Source organism: Meles meles, chromosome 12 (genome assembly GCF_922984935.1).
Source record: "Meles meles chromosome 12, mMelMel3.1 paternal haplotype, whole genome shotgun sequence".
NCBI classification, from domain to species: Eukaryota; Metazoa; Chordata; class Mammalia; order Carnivora; family Mustelidae; genus Meles; species Meles meles.
This window is the reverse complement of record NC_060077.1, coordinates 92,074,647-92,095,593: the sequence shown is the minus strand read 5'-3', so window position 1 is coordinate 92,095,593 and position 20,947 is coordinate 92,074,647. Positions and strand designations below refer to the sequence as shown.

Below are 20,947 nucleotides of genomic sequence, written 5' to 3'. Positions count from 1 at the left end.
TTATAAAATGCCAAAAGAAGTATTACTGGCATTTTTTTTTAAACTTAGAAAAGTAAAAGCTGACTTGCAGATCCTAATGTTAACTCTGACTTCAAGGTCTGTGAGTTTTATTCCTAGGTTGTGCAGGGTAAGTGTTGATGTGTCTTTACCTCATTCTTCTTCCTATTCCTGCCCCAGACCCCCAAAATCATGGGAGTAGGGATCAACTTGACACCATCAAGACTTTCAAGCAAAACCCGTGGATGCTTTCTGGGCTCCACAACTATTTTGAAATGAGACAACCAAGTTCTGACAGGGCCAGCTTACCGAAATGCTCCCCGTAGTGCTTCTGCTGGGGGTGCCCTGGGAAGTGGGAGAACTGGTCACTCAGGAGGCGCCGCAGCAGCGTCACTGCCATGGACAGAGGGACCCCGGTCCGAGTGTCTGCTCTGTCAGGGAATACTGGCCCTGTCCCCGCAGGCTTCTTCAGTGTTTGTTAATTTGATGTTTCCCGATTCCTAGAGGCTTCTCCCACCCAGCCATGAAGGTTAAAGCGGGAGCTGCAGAAAAGGCAAGGGTAAGAAGCCAGTTTGCCGAGGATAACCACAGAGTGCTTGATCAGGCCGGAGTGGTTCCTGTGATTCCTGCACTCAGGAATGGAAATTCAGACAGAGAGCAGGCAGGAGGGCCATGGGCTTTGGGCTGGCATGGAATAGGCTTGGAACAAGTTTTTTAAAATGAATGCGTGAGCCACCTCTGGGGGTGGGGGGCAGCTTTCAGAGGCCTGCCACTGTGACAGTTCACCTCCTAGGACACCACCCACCCCGGACTCTCTCCTTGGGGGAGAAAGGCTTTCAGGCAATGGAGGAGCAGCTCCGGGTGGGGTGGAGAGGGCTGGCAAGAACGCAGAGGGCTCTGTTGGTGGAGGCGCCCGCCGGTTTTACATAAGGACTGGGACTGGAACAGGAAGCATGCTTCCCAGACGATGTTACAAATATACAGAAATACAATTTAGACACATTTAGTGAACACTTGCTTTCTCCTAGCCAGGCGTAAGTGGAAACGTTTAAAGAGTGTGGCACTCTCCATCCCTGGAAGGGACGCCCCAGCGTTTTCTGTCACCTGGACCACAGCGGTGGGATGTGGGACGCTGCCTGGGAAAGCAGGGCCGGGATCGCTAAGATGTCCGGACCGTCCCAGCCCTCGGCTCTAGGCCCGCTCGGGTGTCTCACCCCCGGGAAGAGCCCGGAGGAAACCCAACTTGCAGGGGAGAGAGGGAGGACTCCGGCAGAGGGGTAAATGCGGAGCGCGGGGGGTGCCGCTGCGGAGGAGAGCAGCCAGGGCTTGGCCCGGGGCGGCGGTGGGGGCTGCTCTGTGAAGAGTGTGCGGCACCGCGCGGCCCCAGGGGGGGGTAGATCTCGTCTGCATTAAAATGTGTCAGCAGAGGCAGAGGAACCAGGAGTCGGAACCGGGGGAGTTTGAATCTACGCGGGTTCTGCGGATTCTGTTTAAGAGGGGGAACTGGTCTTCTTGGGGAAAAGGTGCAAAAAAAAAAAAAAAAAAAAGAAGTGGAAAGGTGTCGGGGTGCGGCGGGCGGAGGCGGGCGAGCAGCGCGCGGACCCCCGGAGCGGCGAGCGGACACCCCTTCCCCCGCGCCCCAGCGGGCGCGCAGGCTGTGGCCCGCGGACACCCCTCCCCACCCCAGGACCGGCAGGGCGCGGGCAGCCGGGCGGCCGGGCCTCCCCCTCCCCTCGCGCGGCCTCTCCCCCGCGCCCCCTCCCCCGCCGGGCCCGGCCGAGCCGCAGAGCCGCCCCGGGAGCGCGGGGCGCGGGCGGCGGGTCATGGCGCGGAGCCGGGCCGGGCGGTGCGGGCGGCGCGGGCGGCGCGGGCGGGGCGCGCTGCTGGCCTGCGCGGCGTGGACCGCGGGCTGGGTGCTGGCGGCCGCACTGCTGCTCCGCGCGCACCCGGGCGTCCTCCCCGAGCGCTGCACCGATGAGAAGAGCCGGCGCATCCTGGCCGCGCTGGTAGGTCCCGCGGCCGCGCTATCCGGCGCCGCGCTCCCCGGGGGCCTGGGGCGGGACACCCTCTTCGGGACCCGGGAGCGGGGCAGTCGGGCGCGGTCGTGGTCCTCGGGGGTGGGCGGGGGGTGTCCGGACACGGTGCGTGGAAGGCCCGGTGCGTACGACCCGTCTCTGCCCGAGAGTCTGCGGGCGCGCGGATGTGTCTCTCCCCATTCGCCCAAATTGGTCCTTTGTCCCAAGATAGCGCTCCTGCCCAACTACTCTCCTGCCGCCCCTGAGCCCGCGCTCGGAAAGTTTGCAGATCCGCTCGGGTCTCCCGACAGCCCCTCGGTGCCCGCGTCCCGTGTGCTGCGGTCGGGCTCCAGGCGCTGGCGAGGGCGCGGGCCGGTGGCGAGGCTCGGGGCCAGCGGGGACCACGCCTCTGCTTCTCGGGTTCTCTCGCTCGGCAGCTGACGTGGGATTCCAACCTGGGTGCATCTCGCCGAGCGCAACGCAGAGGGCTGGTAGGGTCGCTGTCTCCCTGCGCCCCAAAGCCGCGGTTCTCCCGGGAGCGGTTTGTGAGACCCGGGCGCCCTGCGCTCAGGCGAGCAGACCCCGGCAGACCCCCGTCGTGGGGTCCAGACAGCGGTGTCCCAACAAGCGCGGGGCTGAGCTGTCCCAGCTGGCTGGGCAGGCTGCTGTGGTGCGCCCCGGGCCCCAGATGCTTATCCGTCCCTTCCAAACGTTGGCTGCTCCTCAGTGTCTCCGTTTGGTCCGGAAGATTATGGGTGTTAGGAAGACTTGGATAAAGGGAGAGGTCCCCGAAGCTAGGCTGAAAAGGTGAAGACAGCGGGCAAAGGCCGCCCCTTTGGTTTTTTAAGCTATTGTTCACTTCCTAAAACGGTGACCATCTATCTAAGCATTTCTCATGAAAGATGATCTATTTTCTAAGAAATCTTCCAGAAACGCATGGAAGTTTACAGTCCAATTGCTTACATATGGGTGGGGAGGGGGTTGAGACTGTAAGTTTTCAAAACTTCATAGCCTAAGAGATTGGAAAAACTAAAGAAGTGAGTGAAATATACAAACTCAAAGAAATCATATTCTCTGAGACTGATCATTTATTGCTCATGGTGCAGGTGAAACCCTCATCACCATTCCCTCCATGGTATCTGTCAGTCATCATTATCCACCATAATGGACTGTTACACTGACCTTCTAGCAAGTTTTCTTTAACTTGCAACAACTCATCCAATTTCTCAGTAAACTATATAAAAATTCCTTTCACAAGGCTTTTTTTCGCCTCTGTTTTTGGGGGACTGATTGACTACTTAAATGAACATAAAGAATTCCCCCATCCCAGAGCGGAACACCTCTTTACAAAAATAATACAATAATCTTTTACATTAAAATGAAAATGCTGTTTTCACTTATTTATCTTTGGTTAGTGGGAAAAAAACTAATGGAAATTATGTGGCCCATTATAATTTAGGTAATTGCTTATCATAACTTCCCCAGCATTTCAGCTCATAAATTAAAATCAATTCTGGGTAGAGGCTCTACCGATATATCCTTAATGGCAGCCAGCTGGGGTTGATTTAGTGTGACATGACGCTGGAGATACAGGCTCTGCTTCTGAAGGCTCCCGGTCCCACCTCCTGCCCAAGGAACAATCGGAAATACTTCCTCTACCTGTCTTCCTGAAGTTCATCTGACGTCGTCCCAGCAAACTGATTTTTCAGGGAACGTCACCCGGGCACGCTGTTTGAGGCCATTTTTTTCTCACCCATGCTCAGGGCTTGGCTCTCTCTCCTTCTCTCCTTGCCTTGTCCCCGTCTACCTTCTCCGTTCGGGATTTGTGGGTGTCAGCCCCGCAGCACCCTGGCTCCCTGGGCCCCAGGACACTCTGAACTAGAACGGGGTTTGAACTGCGCCGCCGTCTCTGCCACCAGACTCTGCTGGGCCCTGGCTGCCTGCAGAGCCTGGCATTGTGGCCGCCCAGGACTCACGCTGAATCGGCCCTCTGTCTCCGGGCGTCTAGGCACTTTCAATTCATTCTGCCTGGCTTTTGTCCTTAACAAGAAAACTGGCCGTTATTTTTCTGACTGCTCTCCAGACCCTCATTAGCTTTCCGTCTGAATACCAAGCACAGAAGGGGTGCACTGCCGCTGAGCCAGAGGGAGCCCTCTCCCTTCCCGCTGGAGCCAGGGCAGGACTCCCCTGGTGTCCCAGGCCCGCAGTGTGGCAGGTGCCCTGGCTGGCCGGCGGGCGAGTCTGAAGCCGAAGGTGCAGAGCTCCAGGAGCTGGGAGTCGGCCTGCTGGCACCCCCAGGAGGCCCCCCTCCTGCCCAGGGAGCTCAGTGCACTTCTTGGCGCTGGGAGAGGGGAGAGTTGGAAGAGCCAACTGGAATTGTTCCAAGGAGTTGAGCCCTGGGTCCTCTAGCTTTGGAGTTTTTGAGTCAGACTGCTGTGCTCCTCTGCTGTGGTTTTTCAGCACATCTCATAATCAAGACATCTGTAAGCCCTCTTCAGCTCCCCTGTGAGGTTTCTAGAGCCTCCTTTCCTCGTGAGCTGTGTCTGGGGCCGTCCCAGGCTGGGGAGTGTCACCGCGCCTGGCTCCCGTTCCCTGGGCAGAGCACTGCACACAGCAGCGGAGAGGTGTTGCTGCGGGTTCCCGCTGGGCTTGCCCTGGGCAGGCCCCGGGCTAAGCGGCTTTCTGTGTATTAGTTCATTTCATCCCCTGTGCAAGGGCTGTGCTTGGACTCGCCTCACTTCCCAGATGGCAAAACTGAGCCCCAGAGACTTAGAGTAACTTTTCCCGATTCATGCACTTAGTGCGTCGTGCAGAGAGTGGGACCGTCCCTGGGACCTCTCTGGGACCCTGAGCAGTGGGACAGCAGAGACTCTGTGACAACAGGTGGCTCCCTCAATACTGAAAACCCCAAGAACCTACTGGGTATTCTTCATCCTTCCATAGCGTGTCCTTTTCAAGGCATCCCCAGAATATTCCCACGAGCTCCGTTGTTCAGAAGGGTGAACTCCCTTTTGGCTCTGTAGGTCTTGATGTGATTTAATTTAGCTGCCTCCAGTCCAGATCGCTTTTCATAGGACAGGCTTAGCTTTCTTTGCTGTGGTAGAAACCCGTGGCCCCAGTGGGACTGCAGCATCCAGGAAGATTTTACAGCGGGGAACGTCTCTGTTCCCCCGGTGCTCCGGCCGCCTTTGCAGTGTGTACCTTCTGAGCCATCCAGAGGTCAAGAGGGTTGCCCAGCGACAGGCAGACTGCCCTGAGACGCGGCAGCACCCAGCTAACCACCCGGGAGCACAGTTCTAGCTCGGGCTCTCTTGCTAACGGGACAGAGACTTCGCGCTCCTTAAAAACAAGAACGAACGCACAGGAGAAAACCAGCCCTCGGGCATGACCTCTGAGACCCCTGCAGCAATTTCTCCAACTGGAGTGGACGGGTTTTGTTTTTGCCTGAGAGCCATGATACGAGCTGGAGGGATTCTAAGCACCAGCCGCTAGGACGTTCCTCACGGGACTGGGAGCTCCTGAGAGGGCATAGGAATGCAGGCGGCCTGCAGACGCAGATCCACTGAGTCTTCGTCGCCGGAAAGGGCCGTCAACGATAAGGAGACTTCGTTAACTTGCTTTTGTATTTTTCAGTTTATTTAAAAATGCGATACCTGTGGGGTTTGTATGCATGCGCATTCAGGGGCAGAGACGTGCCTGTCCTCATGCTGGCAGCGCCCGTCGTGTGTCGTGTTCCGAGGAAAGGGACCTTGAACTCCGACTTCACGCGGACAAACCACTTCCACGGGTTCAAGCGCAGTCACCTCAGTAGGACGTGTTTGCACGATTTCACCGTTGCTCTCACGACGGCAGTTTTTAATTAGCTTGTAGACCTGTAGTTTGTCCTTTAAGTTCACTGGTGTTTGAAGGCTAAGTTAATTCTTCTCGGGCTTTAGGAGGCATAGACGTGCCAAAGGAACGTGTAGATTCACCGTGGTGCTGGGAGCCGGCGGAGCCGGGTCGCGTGAATTCTGCGGTTTCTGTAAGAGAGCGGGACCCGCAGGGCTGACGCACATCGCCCGAAAGGATGACGAGCAGCCGCTCTGGAACAACCACACAGTGCACACCCTGCCTTGGTGTCTGCTACCTCCTATGATGAGCGGGGTGACTCGGGCACCACAGTTACATCATAAACCCAGGACCTCCCCTATGGTAGCTGGAGGCACCTCGGTCTGCTTCCTGGCCTTCCGGAGGCTTGACATTGCAGCCCAGAAGCTGTCAGCTCTGCGGGAGGCCACTCCTACCCCAAGCTTCAGGAAAACAGCCCCAAATAACGTGCCCCTCCAAAACGGATAGGCTCTATGCCCAATTCGATGATTATGCCACTGTTAAAAATGTCTTGCAACTCCTGATTGGAACAACCGTCCGAACATGCAGGGGCAAAATTGTATAGATTTTAATTCGATTTGAACTCGATTTCATCAATGCAGGAGAGTTGTGTAGAAAACACTGTGGTGGGGAGCCAGTGGGAGAGAGGATGGGGCACGTGAGTCTGGTGGACTGGGAGGTGGGGGCAGAGGTTGGAGATGAGGATTCCCAGGGGACACCGGGCTGCCTCCCCCTCCCACCCGGGGAAGGTTGATCTGGCCCTTGCAGGGTAGAAGCATTTTTCTCTGGCAGAGACACGTCATTTTTTCATAGGACAGCCTGATAGGTCACACACAGGTGCTTGCACTCACTTTCCACTCCCCTGAAGCATATCCCGTTCTCTGAACACACTGCGCTGCTTTGTAACTCTGGCTCTTCGCATGGCTTATTCCCTGCAATGAACTGCCCTCTCTCTCCTTATCTGCTAAGCACACTGCAGTTAGACTTTCAGAATTGAGTTCGGGTACATCTGTCCCAGAGGAAGTCTCCCTCCCACCCCCTGTCATGACCAGGGCTGGAGAGGTGGGAGACAAGTAGCATTCACGGAGACCACCAGGTCCTCTGCACCTGTGACTTTGGTTGACCTTCACAGGTCTCCTGTGACACCATGGGCATCCCATGCTACAGACCTGGAAACAAGCCACCGACTTGTATGGGGCAGAGCCTGGAGGCAAACCCAGTCTGCCCCAGAGGCAGGCCAGGCTGTTTACAGATCCTGTACAGACCATACTCTGCTCTCGTGAGCTTGGAAGGCCGCTGCCTCTGTGATGTGCGTTCCTGAGCCTGGCACCTGTAGTTGGATAGGGGCTGAGCTCACACAGCTGGGTGAAGTCGGGGGAGTGGCATTCTGGATTTGAAGGTGGCCATGGGTGGCTGAGAAGCAGCAAGGCCTTGCCCGTGGCCATTCCCGGTCCCAGAGGAGTAGAACTGTCTCCTTGGCCCGCAGGGTCTCTCCCGGCCGGTGGCAGTTCTGGCCACGGCTCGGGAGGAAAGTAAAGGCTCTGGGACATCGTAGCTGACACCCTCCGCACTCGCCGCTCACGGTACAGTGGACTCTGTCCGTCCCCTCCCTTCTCTCCGGGTTCTTCCAGGATTCTGAAGGTCCCAGCTCAGGACTCACCTTCTCACCAGACGGTTCTGTTCTTCATTCAGAAGCACTTTGGATTCGATTCTAAATGTGACGACGCTCCAGAGATGTTTATGGAATTAATCAAATAATTTGGGGTACCATACTTAGAGGAATTTGGGGGCTTTATAAGGAAATTTATAAAAATTTATTTTTTAAAAATTACTTCTAATTTTTAATAATTTGAATAATTTTCAAGGTAATTTTTAAATAATTTAAAAATTAAAAAAATTATTTTTAGGTTTACTAAAGAAATGTGGAACTCTGCAAACACCAGATAGCGAGAACACTTCACCCTTTCATCCCCGCCTCCCCTCTGAGAATATCCAGAGAGGTCTCGGGGAGCCCGAGTCAGCGGCCTTCTCTTATGAGGGGCGATAAGGAGGCGATTCTAAGCAGAGAGTGAGTGACTCAAAGGGTCCTAAGACTTTCAACACTCATTTCCTGACTCTAAGCCGTGGAATTCAGAGGATGGCATTTTTACCAGCGTGTGTTCCGTTAAACGGCAAGACGAACACAGCCTTACGTGTATTTAACACAGATGTCTGGGTGTTTGTTAACACAGAGCCATCAGGGGCACGTGTTTTCCAAAGACAAAAACGGCAGCCCAGCTTGGCCCTCCCAAGCGCCAGGGTCCGTTCATGACTGCGCACAGGTCTCCGTCACTTGCGTCCTCGTGCTTGGCCAGTGCGACACACCCACCACCCAAGGTGATACACGAAGGTGGAAGCCCACAGAGGAGAGATGGCTCCCGGGAGCGTCATTCAGCAGAAAGTCCCAGGATCCGGGCAAATGGTGTGGACTGCTGTTCTCCAGGATCGGGTCAGATGGTGTGGACTGCTATTGCCTGAAATGGTCCCGAAAATCCAGATACTTGTTTTAAGAACCAGGAATATTTCTTTTTAATAAGCATTCTGGTAATGTGTGCTTTGAACAATTGACCTAGAGTCTTTACAAAGGTCCACAGTGTTTTAGCTAACACTCTGGAGCCAGGCATGGTTTTGAAGTCCCCTTTTATTGGGCATTAGAAAAATGATACGGATCATAGACCACACATGTTGCATACGGAACAGAACCAGTAATCCAAGGGACGGACAGTTCCGCGGCACACGTATGGAGTTCACGGGAGCTGAGTAACTCGCCTCAGGACTCTCCAGTGGGGCTTGGTGCCACGTGAGGCCCCGCGGGTCACAAAAAAGCTGTAGATTTCAGATCTTCGGGGTCTTTGGGATCGTTCCTCCATCCGGGCCGTGGACACACGTTGCCTGAGTTTGAGCGGCTCGTAGAGCAAAGCTGACCAGCGTGGCGCGACCAGAGTCTCTGAGGAGCATTTCAGCGGCCCATTCTGGAGCACCATCTCGGGAAGCCTCACACTTGAATAAATTACTGGTTTCCACACGCTTTTTCCACTCGGCTGGTCCAAAAACCAAGCCAGGGAGGCAGATGGGTGACGCAGGGATGGAATCCAAGCCTCAGAGCCGGGGCGGGCGTAGTCTGCTCAGGAGGTCCCGGTCCGGCCAGGCCACGCTCCCAGCCTGTGACTCTGGGCCCCATCCCTGCTGTCTGCGCGGTGCCGCTCTCTAGCTGCGGCTGGTCACTCAGGGCACTTTGTAGTGCGTGCGACAGCGAGGGAAACAACGTGGTGGCCCTTGTCTGTCACGTGATGGGAGCGAGGGGGACCCCCTGCCCCATCTCCTGGGCAGCAGAACTTCTAGGAAGGGAGGCCAGTATCTGCTCACGTGGAAGGAAGACGCACCTGTCGGGGGACAGATGCAGGTAGCTCCTAGTAAGGATGGGCCTAGGGGGTTAGCTTTCCCGAAAGGTTAAAACCAAAAACAGAGGCTGTATACTGTCCTCCGTCTTCGGCCGCCACCCAGCAGGACCACCAGCCAGGGCCTGGCTGGTCTGTCTTCCTAGGATGGTTGTGGTGCGCTGGGGGAGGCCGCTGATCCCTCGTGTGGAACCCATTCTGAGAGCCGCTAAAGTTTAGGAGAAACGCCACCTGAGGTCTCCTGACCCCTCCTCACCGTCCCCAGGGACCAAAGGCTCCCTGTGCTTCCAGAATGGCTCCAGAATAGCTTCCGCGCCAGGGACGCCTCTCTCCAGTCCTTCTGACACGACCCACCACGCAGCCTCTTCTATTTCCTGCACAGGGTGCTCCTCCGAACCCCTGCCTTCCTTCCAGACCTGCTGCCTTGCAGGCCACACCCCTGGGTGTCAGAGACAGCGGGCTGCGGGAACGTGCTTGCAGGAAGGGTGGTTACTGTGGCTGGTCTGACCCCAGGTGAGGCTCACAGGGGACTGCCCAGATCTGACTTAGCCATTCTTAGATGGGGGGGGGGGGTGTTCAAATCTCCCCAGGGTGACCTGCCCATGTGGCCGGTGTTGATGACTACTGGCCTGGCCAGCCCTGTCTCTGACAGCTGAGGGAACTGTCACCAGCTGGTGGAAGGCTTTTCCCAGCATCTTGTGGCCAGAGGGGGGCACGGTGGGGAGACCAGTGTCTCACCTCCAGTGTCCTGATTCTGAAGCCTGGGTCTGGTTGATAATGTAATAAATATGAGACGCTTTTTTAACACTTCCACTTAATTTTTTAAAAAGACTTTATTTATTTATTTGTCAGAGAGAGAGAGAGAGAGAGCATAACAGGGAGAACAGGAGAGGCAGAGGGAGAAGCAGGCCCCTGCCGAGCAGGGAGCCTGATGCGGGACTCGATTCCAGGACCCCAGGATCATGACCTGAGCCAGACGCTTCACCGACTGAGCCGTGAGGAGTCCCAAGTTTCAGTGAATTACCCACTGACCCAAACAGCCCGTGTGGGTCACATCCATGAGGTTTCTCTCGACTGCTGATTAGAGCCCCTTGTGCCCCTCTCCCTTCCCCTGCCTGGCGTCAGCCCGGCCGCTCCTGCCTTGTGACCCGCTGTCCCCTTCCTTCCAGTGCCGGGACTACGAGGGCGGGGCGCTGGTGGGAGACCTCTGCGAGGACCTGTGCGTGGCGGGGAAGCTGCTGTACCGGCGCTGTCTGTACTACGAGAGGGGCAAGAAGGTTCTGCAGGCCGACTGGCGCGGCCGGCCCGTCATCCTCAAGTCCAAGGAGGAGGCCTTCTCCAGCTTCCCGCCGCTCGGCCTGCTGGAGGACGCCGCCGACGAGGGCGCCCGGGACTTCCCGGAGGCTGAGCTGCTGCTGCTGGTGGCCGGCGAGGTCAAGAACGCCCTGGGCCTGGAACTGCCCGGCGGCAGCCTGGGGACCCTGTGGCCGGGCGGGCGCGGTCCGCGGTGGCGGGGCCAGCTGGCCAGCCTGTGGTCACTGCTGCAGCAGGAGGAGTTCGTCCTCTTCAGCCTGCTGCAGGACCTGAGCCGGCACGCCCTGCCCGTGCTGGGCTCCTGCGGCCACTTCTACGCCGTGGAGTACCTGGCAGCCGGCAGCCCCCGCCACCGGGCCCTCTTCCCCCTCGATGGGGTGGCGGGGGGGCCCCGGGGCAGCCGGGGCCAGGCCAAGGCCGTCAGTGACATGGCGCTCAGCTTCCTGGACATGGTGAGCCATTTCGAGGGCGACTTTTCTCACCGCCTCCACCTGTGCGACGTCAAGCCCGAAAACTTCGCCATCAGGAGCGACTACACGGTGAGTGGCACGGGGAGGGCGTGGGTATCGTGCGGGGGCCGGAGCGTCTAGGAGCAGGTTTCTGAAACCTGGGGGGGCCCCTGCAACCTTAGGCAAGCTTGCGGCCTGGACAAACCAGACCTGCCAGGGCACCTCGTTTGGGGTGTGAGCGAGAGACTTTGGGGAACACAGGCGCCCGGCCCCTCCTGGGACTGGGAATGATAACGAAGGCACCCACAGCAGCTTCGTCCTCCCTCATGGCTCTCCTGGTTTCTCCAAGGACCTAATTTGAAAGCCAGCTCTTGCTGAGGCAGAAAGCAGTCTTCAGGGGATGCGGAGCTCCAGAGGAGGACAGAGAAAGGTGGCCTCTGGGGTCTTTGCTGGTCGATGCTCTAGGATTGTGGCAGGCTTTTCCTGATACACTCCTCCTGGACAGGTTCTAGTTTCCCTTCCCCTGGTGAGACTTCTAGAGGGACAGCTGGAGTTCTGGTGCCTTCTGCATGGGGAAGGACCTGCCCTGTGGAAGTGTGTGGCTCGGACGGGCTGCTCTACGGAGGGTCGGTGAAGTCAGTCTCCCACTCTGGGCAACGCAGGTGTGCAAGGAATTAAACGTGCTGGGAAAGCAGCCAGAGGGACTTCCGTGTTTCATTGCACGATAACCCCCTCCCGCTTCACCCTGCCTAGGCTAAACCCGAGTGTTGCGTTGTTGTTGGGGTGACCCGGGGGCCCAAACACAGGTGTCCTTCCCCTGTGCTGTGACAAATGCCAGGACTGCTCGAGAAGAAGTAGATGTGGGTGCGCGGTGGGCAGTGGGAGCAGGCTGTGTCCTGGTCCTCCCCTCCCAACTGCGACAAGGTAGCTCATAACTGCGATGCTGGCAAGTGAGGCCAAGCTGACTTCAGCCACAGCAGAGGGCTGGCCGCTGAGGGTGCGGGGTCCCGGAAGAATGGTGCTCTTCATCCCGGTTAAAAACCGAAAGGGATAAAAAAAGAGGGCTCTCTTATTTCCAGCCAAGGACTTTCACAGCAGGTGGCATAGGAATGCCTTCTTAAAACAGCCTGAAATCTAGAAAAATAAATTTGCCCCCTGGGTCACCTCCTTCCCCAGTCAAGCCTTTGTCACCGTAAAGAGAATTGTGGCAACTGGCCCAAACTGCCTTGTCCTAATGCCTTCCTGGTCCCTGGCAGCCCCAGAGGGATTGATAAGCCGGGGGTGGCTCCAAGTGTGGATGGGGAAGACCTGAGACGTTCCAGAAGGTTCTGGGAGGTTCCTGGAGGGTCTGCACTCTGGAGGCGGATACAGCTCCATGTGCAGTATCCCGAGCTCCACGAGACCTCTAAACATGGTCCAAGCTGTGAAGGGGAGGGATACCCCAGGACTCTGCCAGCATATTTTTTGGAGGTAAAATCCTGGCCAAGCTTCCCTAATTCATGGGCAGTAAGTTTATGTAAAGAACATGAAGGACCACTGTTCTTTTTCTCAGAGAAGTCCTGGGAACCCGGGGACCCCAAGGCCCTGGGAAAGGGGGTGTGGCGTGTCTGTTCACACCACTGGCTCTAGCAGTTCCGGGACCCATGCTCATCTGACACCGGTTTCTTCACCCCGTGAGTATTACGGAGTGTCAGTGAGTGGAAATCCACAGGGGCAGTAACATTTGAGGGAATTGTGAAGCTGTCTGGGCTGGGTTCCCAGGAAAAGCTGTAGGAGCTGGGGGAAAGGGAAACATGGCATGTTGCTGGCTTGTGCACTGCACTAGAGTTGTGCCTTCCAGCATCTTGTGCAGATAGGCACGACATATTTGTTCAATGAAATAATGGCTGCACTTTTTGACCTAGCCCCAGACTGGGCCCTGTGGACTGTACTGGGGCATACTCTAGAGGTCCACTGTACTGTGGACTGTACCTCTAATAAAAAAAATAAAAAAGAGGCCCTTGCCTCTGCCTGAGCTCATCTCCTCTTCTCAGGGGCAGATGGGGAGGGAGGACAGAGGGTCCCCCTTGGCTAACCCCGGCATTATTGACCTCCTTGCAGACAACGAATTTCAAGAAGTTAACTTGCCCAATGATTTCACAACATTAAGTGAAATCCGGCAGGGTCAGCATCAACGGAGAACTTGTTAGAAATGCAGATTTTCTACCTGCCCCCAAGACCGGCTGAGTCCGGCACTCTGGGGGTGGGACGTGGTGACTTGCAGTCACTCCCTATCTCTGGGCCCCACTTACAGGTCCTGAGAATTCATCTGTGGTTGCAAAGGAAAACTGGGAAACACCACCGCTTCGTGCCCCCAAAACATGGCTAGCACGTGCTCCTTTCAATCCTGTACGTGTCCTACGTGAGAGTTACACTGTTCAGCGGGGAATGAAACAATTCTCATCACCCCTTTCTAGTTTGAGGTGGGATGAGTTTGATGAAGGTGCGAGTTATGTCATTTCGTGCAGGGAGAACGTTAGGATTCTCCTGATATGATCAAAGAAGCCGTAGGCAGTTCTTTCTGTTGTCTTGGCTGCTGTTCTTATTTTAGGTGTGTGGAGTTATGCTTACAATAGCTGTAATCCATTCTGCACTGTACGCTAAAAATTAAAAAATAAATCTGGCTCTCCCTGGGAGACGAGAAGGGAACAATCAGGAATGGGAGCGAGAAGTCGCAAGGAGAGGAAAGTGTGTGTACGGGCCCGGGGGAGGCTGGGGAGGTTGCCAGAAAGTACAGAAAGGAGGGAGGCCCTGTGGTCCTGATAATAAATTATAAGGACAATAGATTCATGGGCACAGCTCAATATATTTTTAGTGTATTAGCTACGGTAAATAGTGAAATTAGCTATTTCTTTTGGCTAAATAACGAGATAGGGAAAATTGATTAAAAGTGTAATTTCTGTTTGCTGTGCCTGAATTAGTCATTAGGCAAAGCTCTTAAGTAGGGAAAAGTTTCCTGTTCTTCATGTTCATTATCCTCCATATAATTTGAAAGAAATTATTTTCCTCTTTGGTTTTACTGACCCATCCCCCAAGGAAGTTTACTGCCTCTGGCATCGCTCCTGAGTGAACCACAAAAACCCAAACTGGGGAATGTAGCTTCTAACGCAGCTGAGTTGCGGAGCAAATGGACCCCAGCCAGTGAGGCCTTGCTGAGATGCTACCAAAGGCAGAAGGAAGGTGCTCGGAGGATGGCCTGCGAAGGCTTGTGAGACACCACAGACGCCATCAAATTCATCAAGTCTTCTGAAAGGTCTTTTAATACCTAGAAGCTATGAACTGCTTGATTTGGGCAGAATCCAGGTTTTATCAAGTTTGAGATCTTTTTGTTGTTGTTTTGTTTTTTACATTCAGGTGGTGGAGGCGAATCTGCATAATGTAGACATTCTTCTTTTTCTGGTGTGGAAGCCTATTTGCTTTGAAGCCAAGAAGAGAAATCTGGAATTCCAGGGGGTTGATCGTGGGCTCCTGCTGACAGTGGCATTTTGGCATTTCGTATTTGATGCTGTTGGACCCGGGTCCGTGTGCATCAGCCCTAATGCGAGAAGGTTGATGCTGCCATTTGCAGCCAAGTTTCCATCCCTGCAGTCAGTGGGAAGCCGGTCGATTCAGGTCACAGATAGGCCACAAGTAGACGGCACAGGTCCTGCCCACCCACTGTTGCCTTCACACGCAAGGATCTGCCCCAGGAGGGCGGTTTCTTCATTGTTGACACTCATGAAGATAAATTCTCTGGGTCTCACAGCTTTTATGATGCCGAACCTTGAAGGTCAGAGACCAAAGTGATGCAGCAATGGGGAGGGGATTAATTTATTTTTTTAAATTTTTTTTAAAGATTTTATTTATTTATTTGACAGACAGAGATCACAAGTAGACAGAGAGGCAGGCAGAGAGAGAGAGAGAGGGAAGCAGGCTCCCTGCTGAGCAGAGAGCCTGATGCGGGGCTCGATCCCAGGACCCCGAGATCATGACCTGAGCCGAAGGCAGCGGCTTAACCCACTGAGCCACCCAGGTGCCCCAGATAAATTTATTTTTAAGACATTTCGGAGATTCTATTTTTTTTTAAAGTTTTATTTATTCATTTGAGAGAGAGAGAGAGAGCTAGCACGGGGGAGGGGAGAGAGAGTCCTCAAGCAGACTCTGCAGTGAGTGCTGAGCCAGATCCGGGGCTGGATCCCAGGACCCCGAGATCACGGCCTGACCAAGCATCACACCCTCAACTGACTGAGCCATCCCATCCAGGCACCCCTCCGAGATCCTACTTTTAAAGCTGAAAAAGTGTTTGAGGTTGAAAAACGATTCTTCCAGTTATAGTTCCAAATCCTAGGGTTTCACCAGGACCGCAAATGTCCTTTTTTGCAGCCAAAGCTTTGCAATATGGTCAATGCCAGATGGTTGTGTGACAAAAGCTGGCGCCCCCAGCACGGCCCGGGCTCCCCTTTCCAGCAGGCAGCGTTCTGCCCTCCCACAGCCCAAAGGCATCTGCACTGCCAATGGGGAGCGGGGGTGCCCCGGCCCCTGCGGTGCTGAGCCTCGGTGTCCCCTGACGGCCATGTGCTGTGTTGGTTGCAGGTGGTGGCCATCGACGTGGACATGGCCTTTTTTGAACCTAAAATGCGGGAAATTCTCGAGCAGAACTGCACGGGAGACGAAGACTGCAATTTCTTCGACTGTTTTTCCAAGTGTGATTTGCGCGTCAACAAGTGTGGAGCGGAAAGAGTCAACAGCAACCTGCAGGTAGGCGGCCGCCCCCGCGGGGGCTGGGGGACGTTGTTCTCGGGGGCGGCCGCTGCCCTCTGTGCGGGCCACCCCGCTCACATGGCCCAGGTCACCCCTTCCATGCTACCTGGGCTCGATATGCCCAGTGAGAACAGGGACGGCAGGAGGCAGTGTTGTCAGCCAAATGACCCCATCGGGGTCTCCTGGATGAAGCGGCCAGCAGACTCCTTTGCTGGGCTCCCCATGTCCTCCTAACGTAGTCCTTTTCAAACTTAAAACTTTACTCAAAAAGAAAAAAAAAAAAAAAATCCCTGCCCCGACTGACAGAGCAAAGGAATAGAATTTTCTAAAATTTCCGAGCTCGACATAAGGACAGGTATCTGTCGGGCCAGCAGAAGGTGGCTGGGTTATGCAGGAATGACATAGGTCAGCTGGGTAGCTCCTAGTTCACCCCTGACTGAACCGAATTCCAGAGGGTTCAGTTATCAACTCACAAAAACTAGGATCCTAAAGGAACCAGAGAAGAACTGGGGGAATTTAAAATACCATCCGAGAGTAAGGAAGGCCTTTCTGAGTACGGAACACAGCTCAGAGGTTGCAGGAAGAACTCCCGACAGATTTCGCTCTCTTGAAAAAATCCATATAGCGGAAACAAAACAAAACAAAATCCCTCCAAATACAAGCAAAATTTAAAAGTTAAATGAGAAAATGGGTAAAACGTTTGCAATTGCTGGTACAGATCAGGAGAGAAGAGGACTGGGGGGGTCCTCATGTACCAGCTGCGGTCGGGGCTCAGAGAGTGTCCCCAGGATTTCCTTCCCCAGTGGACCTTCTTTGCTGTGGCTACTCCACGTGCCAGCGGCAGCGTTCAGGGACTGGTCGGTGGGAGCAGGGGCCTACGCAAAGCCCAGTGTCCTGCTCAGTAAGGAACACCGGAAGATTTCCTTCTCCCCCAAGTCCATAGAGGCATGGTTCCCAGGAACACACCTCAATAAATCCCTGCCTGCAAACTTCCCTCTTAGAGTCCACTCTCCAGAAAGCCAGCCAACGCCAGCCAGAGGGGATGTCCTTACAATATAAAGAGTGTCTGCAAATTAATATGAAGGCGGCCAACAATCTGATGCAAATGTGAGCGAAGGACATCAACTTGACCATTCACTGGAAAGGAAACACAAATAGCTTTCACCCGACGGCTAGGAACGATGCAAATTAAACCATTTTCACCCATCAGTTGGCAAAAATGAAAGATAACACATGTGTTGGCTGGGCCATGGGGAAGACAACTTTTCTCATCATACGTCACTCTGAGAGCGTATCTCAGTACAACTTGCACGGGGTTGATTGGGCAATATCTACTAAAAGAAAAAATGCACATACCCCTAGGCCCAGGCATTCTATTTCTAGAAATTTATCCGCATAGGCAAAGTGAAAATCACATACAAGGAAGATATTTCTTGCAGCATTGTTCATAATAGCAAAAGTTAGTAAACAGCCTCAATTTCCACCAGTAGGGAACTAGTTAAATAATTTATGATCTTCCCACACGTTTGAGGTGCAGCCATGAAAGCGAACAGGAAATCCCCGTAAGAACTGACATTTCCATGCCTCTCCCTGGGGTTCGATTAAATGGGAACAGAAGCTGAGGAATTGTGTAGTAGACAGCTTTTGTGCAAAGTGGAAGGGAAGGGAGAGGCGTGCTTAGGCTTCTGTGCGCGTACTCTGTCTAGAAGGGTATTCAAGGAAGGGACCGGCTCCCAGAGCTGGGAGCAGCATGGGGACCTAGGACCTACATATGGTCTGTCCTCGGGGACACTGAACATTTTTGCGTATGGATTAGCAATTAAAACAGAACTAAGGTAATTTGTTTTTATTATTTATTTATGTATTTTTTCCTTTTTTTTAAAATTGTATTACTTTAGTCGCCCTACCACAAATCATGGAACACTAAATCAAAACCAATGATATATTGTACAGTAATTTGTTTTTAAAAAGAATCTTTGCGCTTGCAGGGAGTGGGAAGCAGAAGTTAGTTGCTTGTCTTCTGTGAAAAGTAGCTTTACAACACAGAGGCCTCTGTTCAGTGAGTCCAAGACAGTGTGACACAGAAAAATAAAGCCCATTAATTATGCGCCCCTGGGAGGGGCCGCCCGGCATGGGGGACCTGGGAAAGCCGTGGGAACCCGCCGCGTGTTGATGGGAAGGATTTCAGGAGATCTGCGGATTCAGGGGCAGTTCGGGTCCTGTTACAACTCTCGGCTGTGAGATGGTGGCTGACTTCTTCACTTCTGCTCCTGAAAAAAAAGGGCTCAAAGTCCCTTCCAGGACAGTCTTTTCTCCACGCGTCTCAACGTGCAATCCTGGTTGCCGACGACATGTCCCTGGGCCCTCGGGACAGCCCTGTCCGGTGGGCATTGCCGGTTGCGCTGCCCACCTACGGCCGAGCAAGTCCTCAGGGTCGTGGTGACTCAGCTGAGGGGCCGCTCCTCAAGCAGCAGCGGGTCATCAGCACTTTCTGCTCTCTCGGGAGGTGTATTCGGTGACCCGCGCCCTCCCCGTGTGCTCAGGCCTGGACGCGGGACTCCTGTCCTGCTGCTGGAAGGGACGGCAGCTTTGGGACCAGACACCCCCTGCCCCCGCGGGGAGAGGCCTCCCTGCAGGCACGGTGGGGGGCGTGGGGCTCGCGGCCCTGCCCTGACCGCCCCGTCTGCCGTCCCTCAGGTCATCTGTGACAAGATCTTCCGCCACTGGTTCTCCTCGAGCCCCGGCAGCTCGGCCCTGTCCTTCCCACTGCAGCGGCAGCTGCGGGAGGCGGTGCAGGAATGCGCGGACCCCCGGAGCACTGCACGCAGCCCCCCGAGAGCAGCCTCCGACGTGTTCTGGAAGCTTCGGCACCTCCTCCGAGCCACGCAGAGGGAACTGCAGGACGCAGAGGAGTAGCGGCGGCGGTAGCTTCGGGCGGGTTCCCTCCAGCAGGTTGTTGGAAGGAGGAACCTTCCTCTAGGCCGGCGCCGGCCGGGCAGGTGCACCCCTGCTCGTCCGCGGACTCCCCGCCGGCCGCCGTGAGGGCGCCTCTTCCTCCCAGCCTGGCCTTGTTCCATCTTGTGGGGCTACCACCCTGCCTCGGACCGTCACCCCTTTGAAGATGACACGAGGGAGGCGGGCACAGAGCGTTCCGTTTGGAGCCTGTCCTCAGGGGGCAGCGCGGACCCGACTGGCCGTTACTGTGCGGAAGGTGCTGGTGCTCGGCCGTGACATTGGGAGCTCCAGCTCACCTCCCTGCCCGCGTCACCGCCTTCCAAAACGTGCACGTGTGTGTGCCCACGAGCAAGTGTAGGTGTTGGTGCAGGTGCACTCGCACGAGTGTGCGTGAGCGTGCACGCGAGTGTGAGTTGTCCCTGTGTGCTTGCCGTGTGAGTGCAAGCAGGGGAGTGTGCGAGGCTCTGGGGTAGGGGACGGGGGTTTCCTGGCGTGCCTTCTGGGACAACCGGCCGAGCTGGAATTTGGAATCTGGAATTACATAGAATAAAAACCAAAAGTTGCATCTTGAGGAAGAGTCATTTGTCACGAGAGGGTGGGTAAGGACAGCAGATAGCGGTTTTCGTTTTGAGAGACGCATTGATTTTATGGATTGTGTTTTAGGGAGCGCTTTAATGCTCACCTCAGCGCATCGGCCCTCTGTCCCCAGAGAAGCTGAAGCAGCGCGAGTGCGAAGGTCAGGAAGGTCAGGCGTTGGCTTCGGGCGGAGTCAGAGGCTAGCTCCTTCCTGTCCCTGAAATGCAGACAGTGGAGGCCCCGGGAAGCTCCTCGCGGTCCTTGCCCGGGCAGGCGGGTGAAGCCAGGCGAGCCAGCCAAGCTCTGCCGGGAGGGAGCTCAGTCCTATTCCACACCTGGGGGGGAGGGTAGCAGGTGCACCACAGGTCACCAGCTGGTCCCCCAAAGGTAAATCAAGAAAGATGCGAGGAGATGAGAAGGAAATTGTTGATGGCTTACAACTCGGAGAAGACAAAGTGATGTGAAGTTGGAAAAAATCACAGACTGACAAATTCCAAACGATTTCTCTTTTCCTCGCCCAGTCCCTTCCCTGGGTGGACAAAGGGGAATTGCGTGCCTGTGTTCATTTGGACGCATTTCTCCAGAACCCACCCCGGGCCCTCCCTGGGCTCACAGGGAACGTCTCCGGGGAGAGAAAGTCGACGGCCCGGAAAGCTCTGGGTTCTGTGACTCCCTAGCACTCCTGTTTCAGGGCTCATGTCACCTGCCGTCCTGCCCTCACTGTCACCATGGGCAGAGTTTCCCAAGGGCCCTCTAGTTGTGTGTGAATGACTCGCTCTGCATCTGTAGTCTTTGGCGGGAAGAAAAATCCAGGGCAGTCGCTATTGTGGCAGAAGGTACATTAAAACTAGTCTGATGCTCTGCCCTTGGACCAGTAGATTCTACAGGAAGAGAATCGGCTTCTGTCCACTGAGCGGGGACTCCCGTGTCTCCAGGGCTTTTTCTGCAGAGGGAGAGTTCCTTGGAGCCCTGCGAACCTGTTGGTCAGCTTCTGTCTGGAGCGAGGTTTCCATGAAATCTGGTGTGAAATGAAGGGCGAGCGACGGAGGGAGGGGCAGGGGCTCTGCAGTCTGTGTCCCAAAACAGTTGGCTTTTGCAACGTGACAGCAAAGAGGTCTCTGGCGGGCTGACCCTGGGATTGCAGCCTTCAGTAGCCTTGGCTCTGAGCCTTCCGACCGGGCAGCAAAGCTGGCTCCGGAGAGGGAAAATGTTCCTTTTCATTTAGACCAAAATGGAAACAAATGTTCTTGTTTATCATGGAGATGATGCAACATGTAATTACCCACTCAGTGGTGTTCTTATTGCTGAAAAGGAGCAGTTTTATCCATTTTCCCTGTGTTTGACCACCCTTCTCTCTCTCTCTCTCTCTCTCTCTCACACACACACACACACGCATGTGCACATGTGCACGCACACGAGAGCCCCTTTCCCAGCCCACCTGGAGAATTCCATGAAACGGCAGACTCCGAAAATACCTGGTGGTTTGGTTTCTGTGTTTTAAACACTTTCACACCCTTACAAAATCACACTTTTCTATAACACAATCAACAAACACTGC

General features: G+C 55.0%; 1 protein-coding gene across 1 annotated transcript; it reads left to right on the top strand.

Moving 5' to 3' along the window:
• The first annotated feature begins 1,820 nt into the window (after positions 1-1,820).
• On the top strand, positions 1,821-19,378 carry DIPK1C (divergent protein kinase domain 1C). The gene is made up of 4 exons (XM_046024373.1): positions 1,821-2,003; positions 10,486-11,169; positions 15,691-15,855; positions 18,556-19,378. The coding sequence occupies exons 1-4, from the start codon at positions 1,821-1,823 to the stop codon at positions 18,772-18,774; spliced, it is 1,251 nt and encodes a 416-aa protein (XP_045880329.1). The 3' UTR covers positions 18,775-19,378.
• Positions 19,379-20,947: the final 1,569 nt, after the last annotated feature.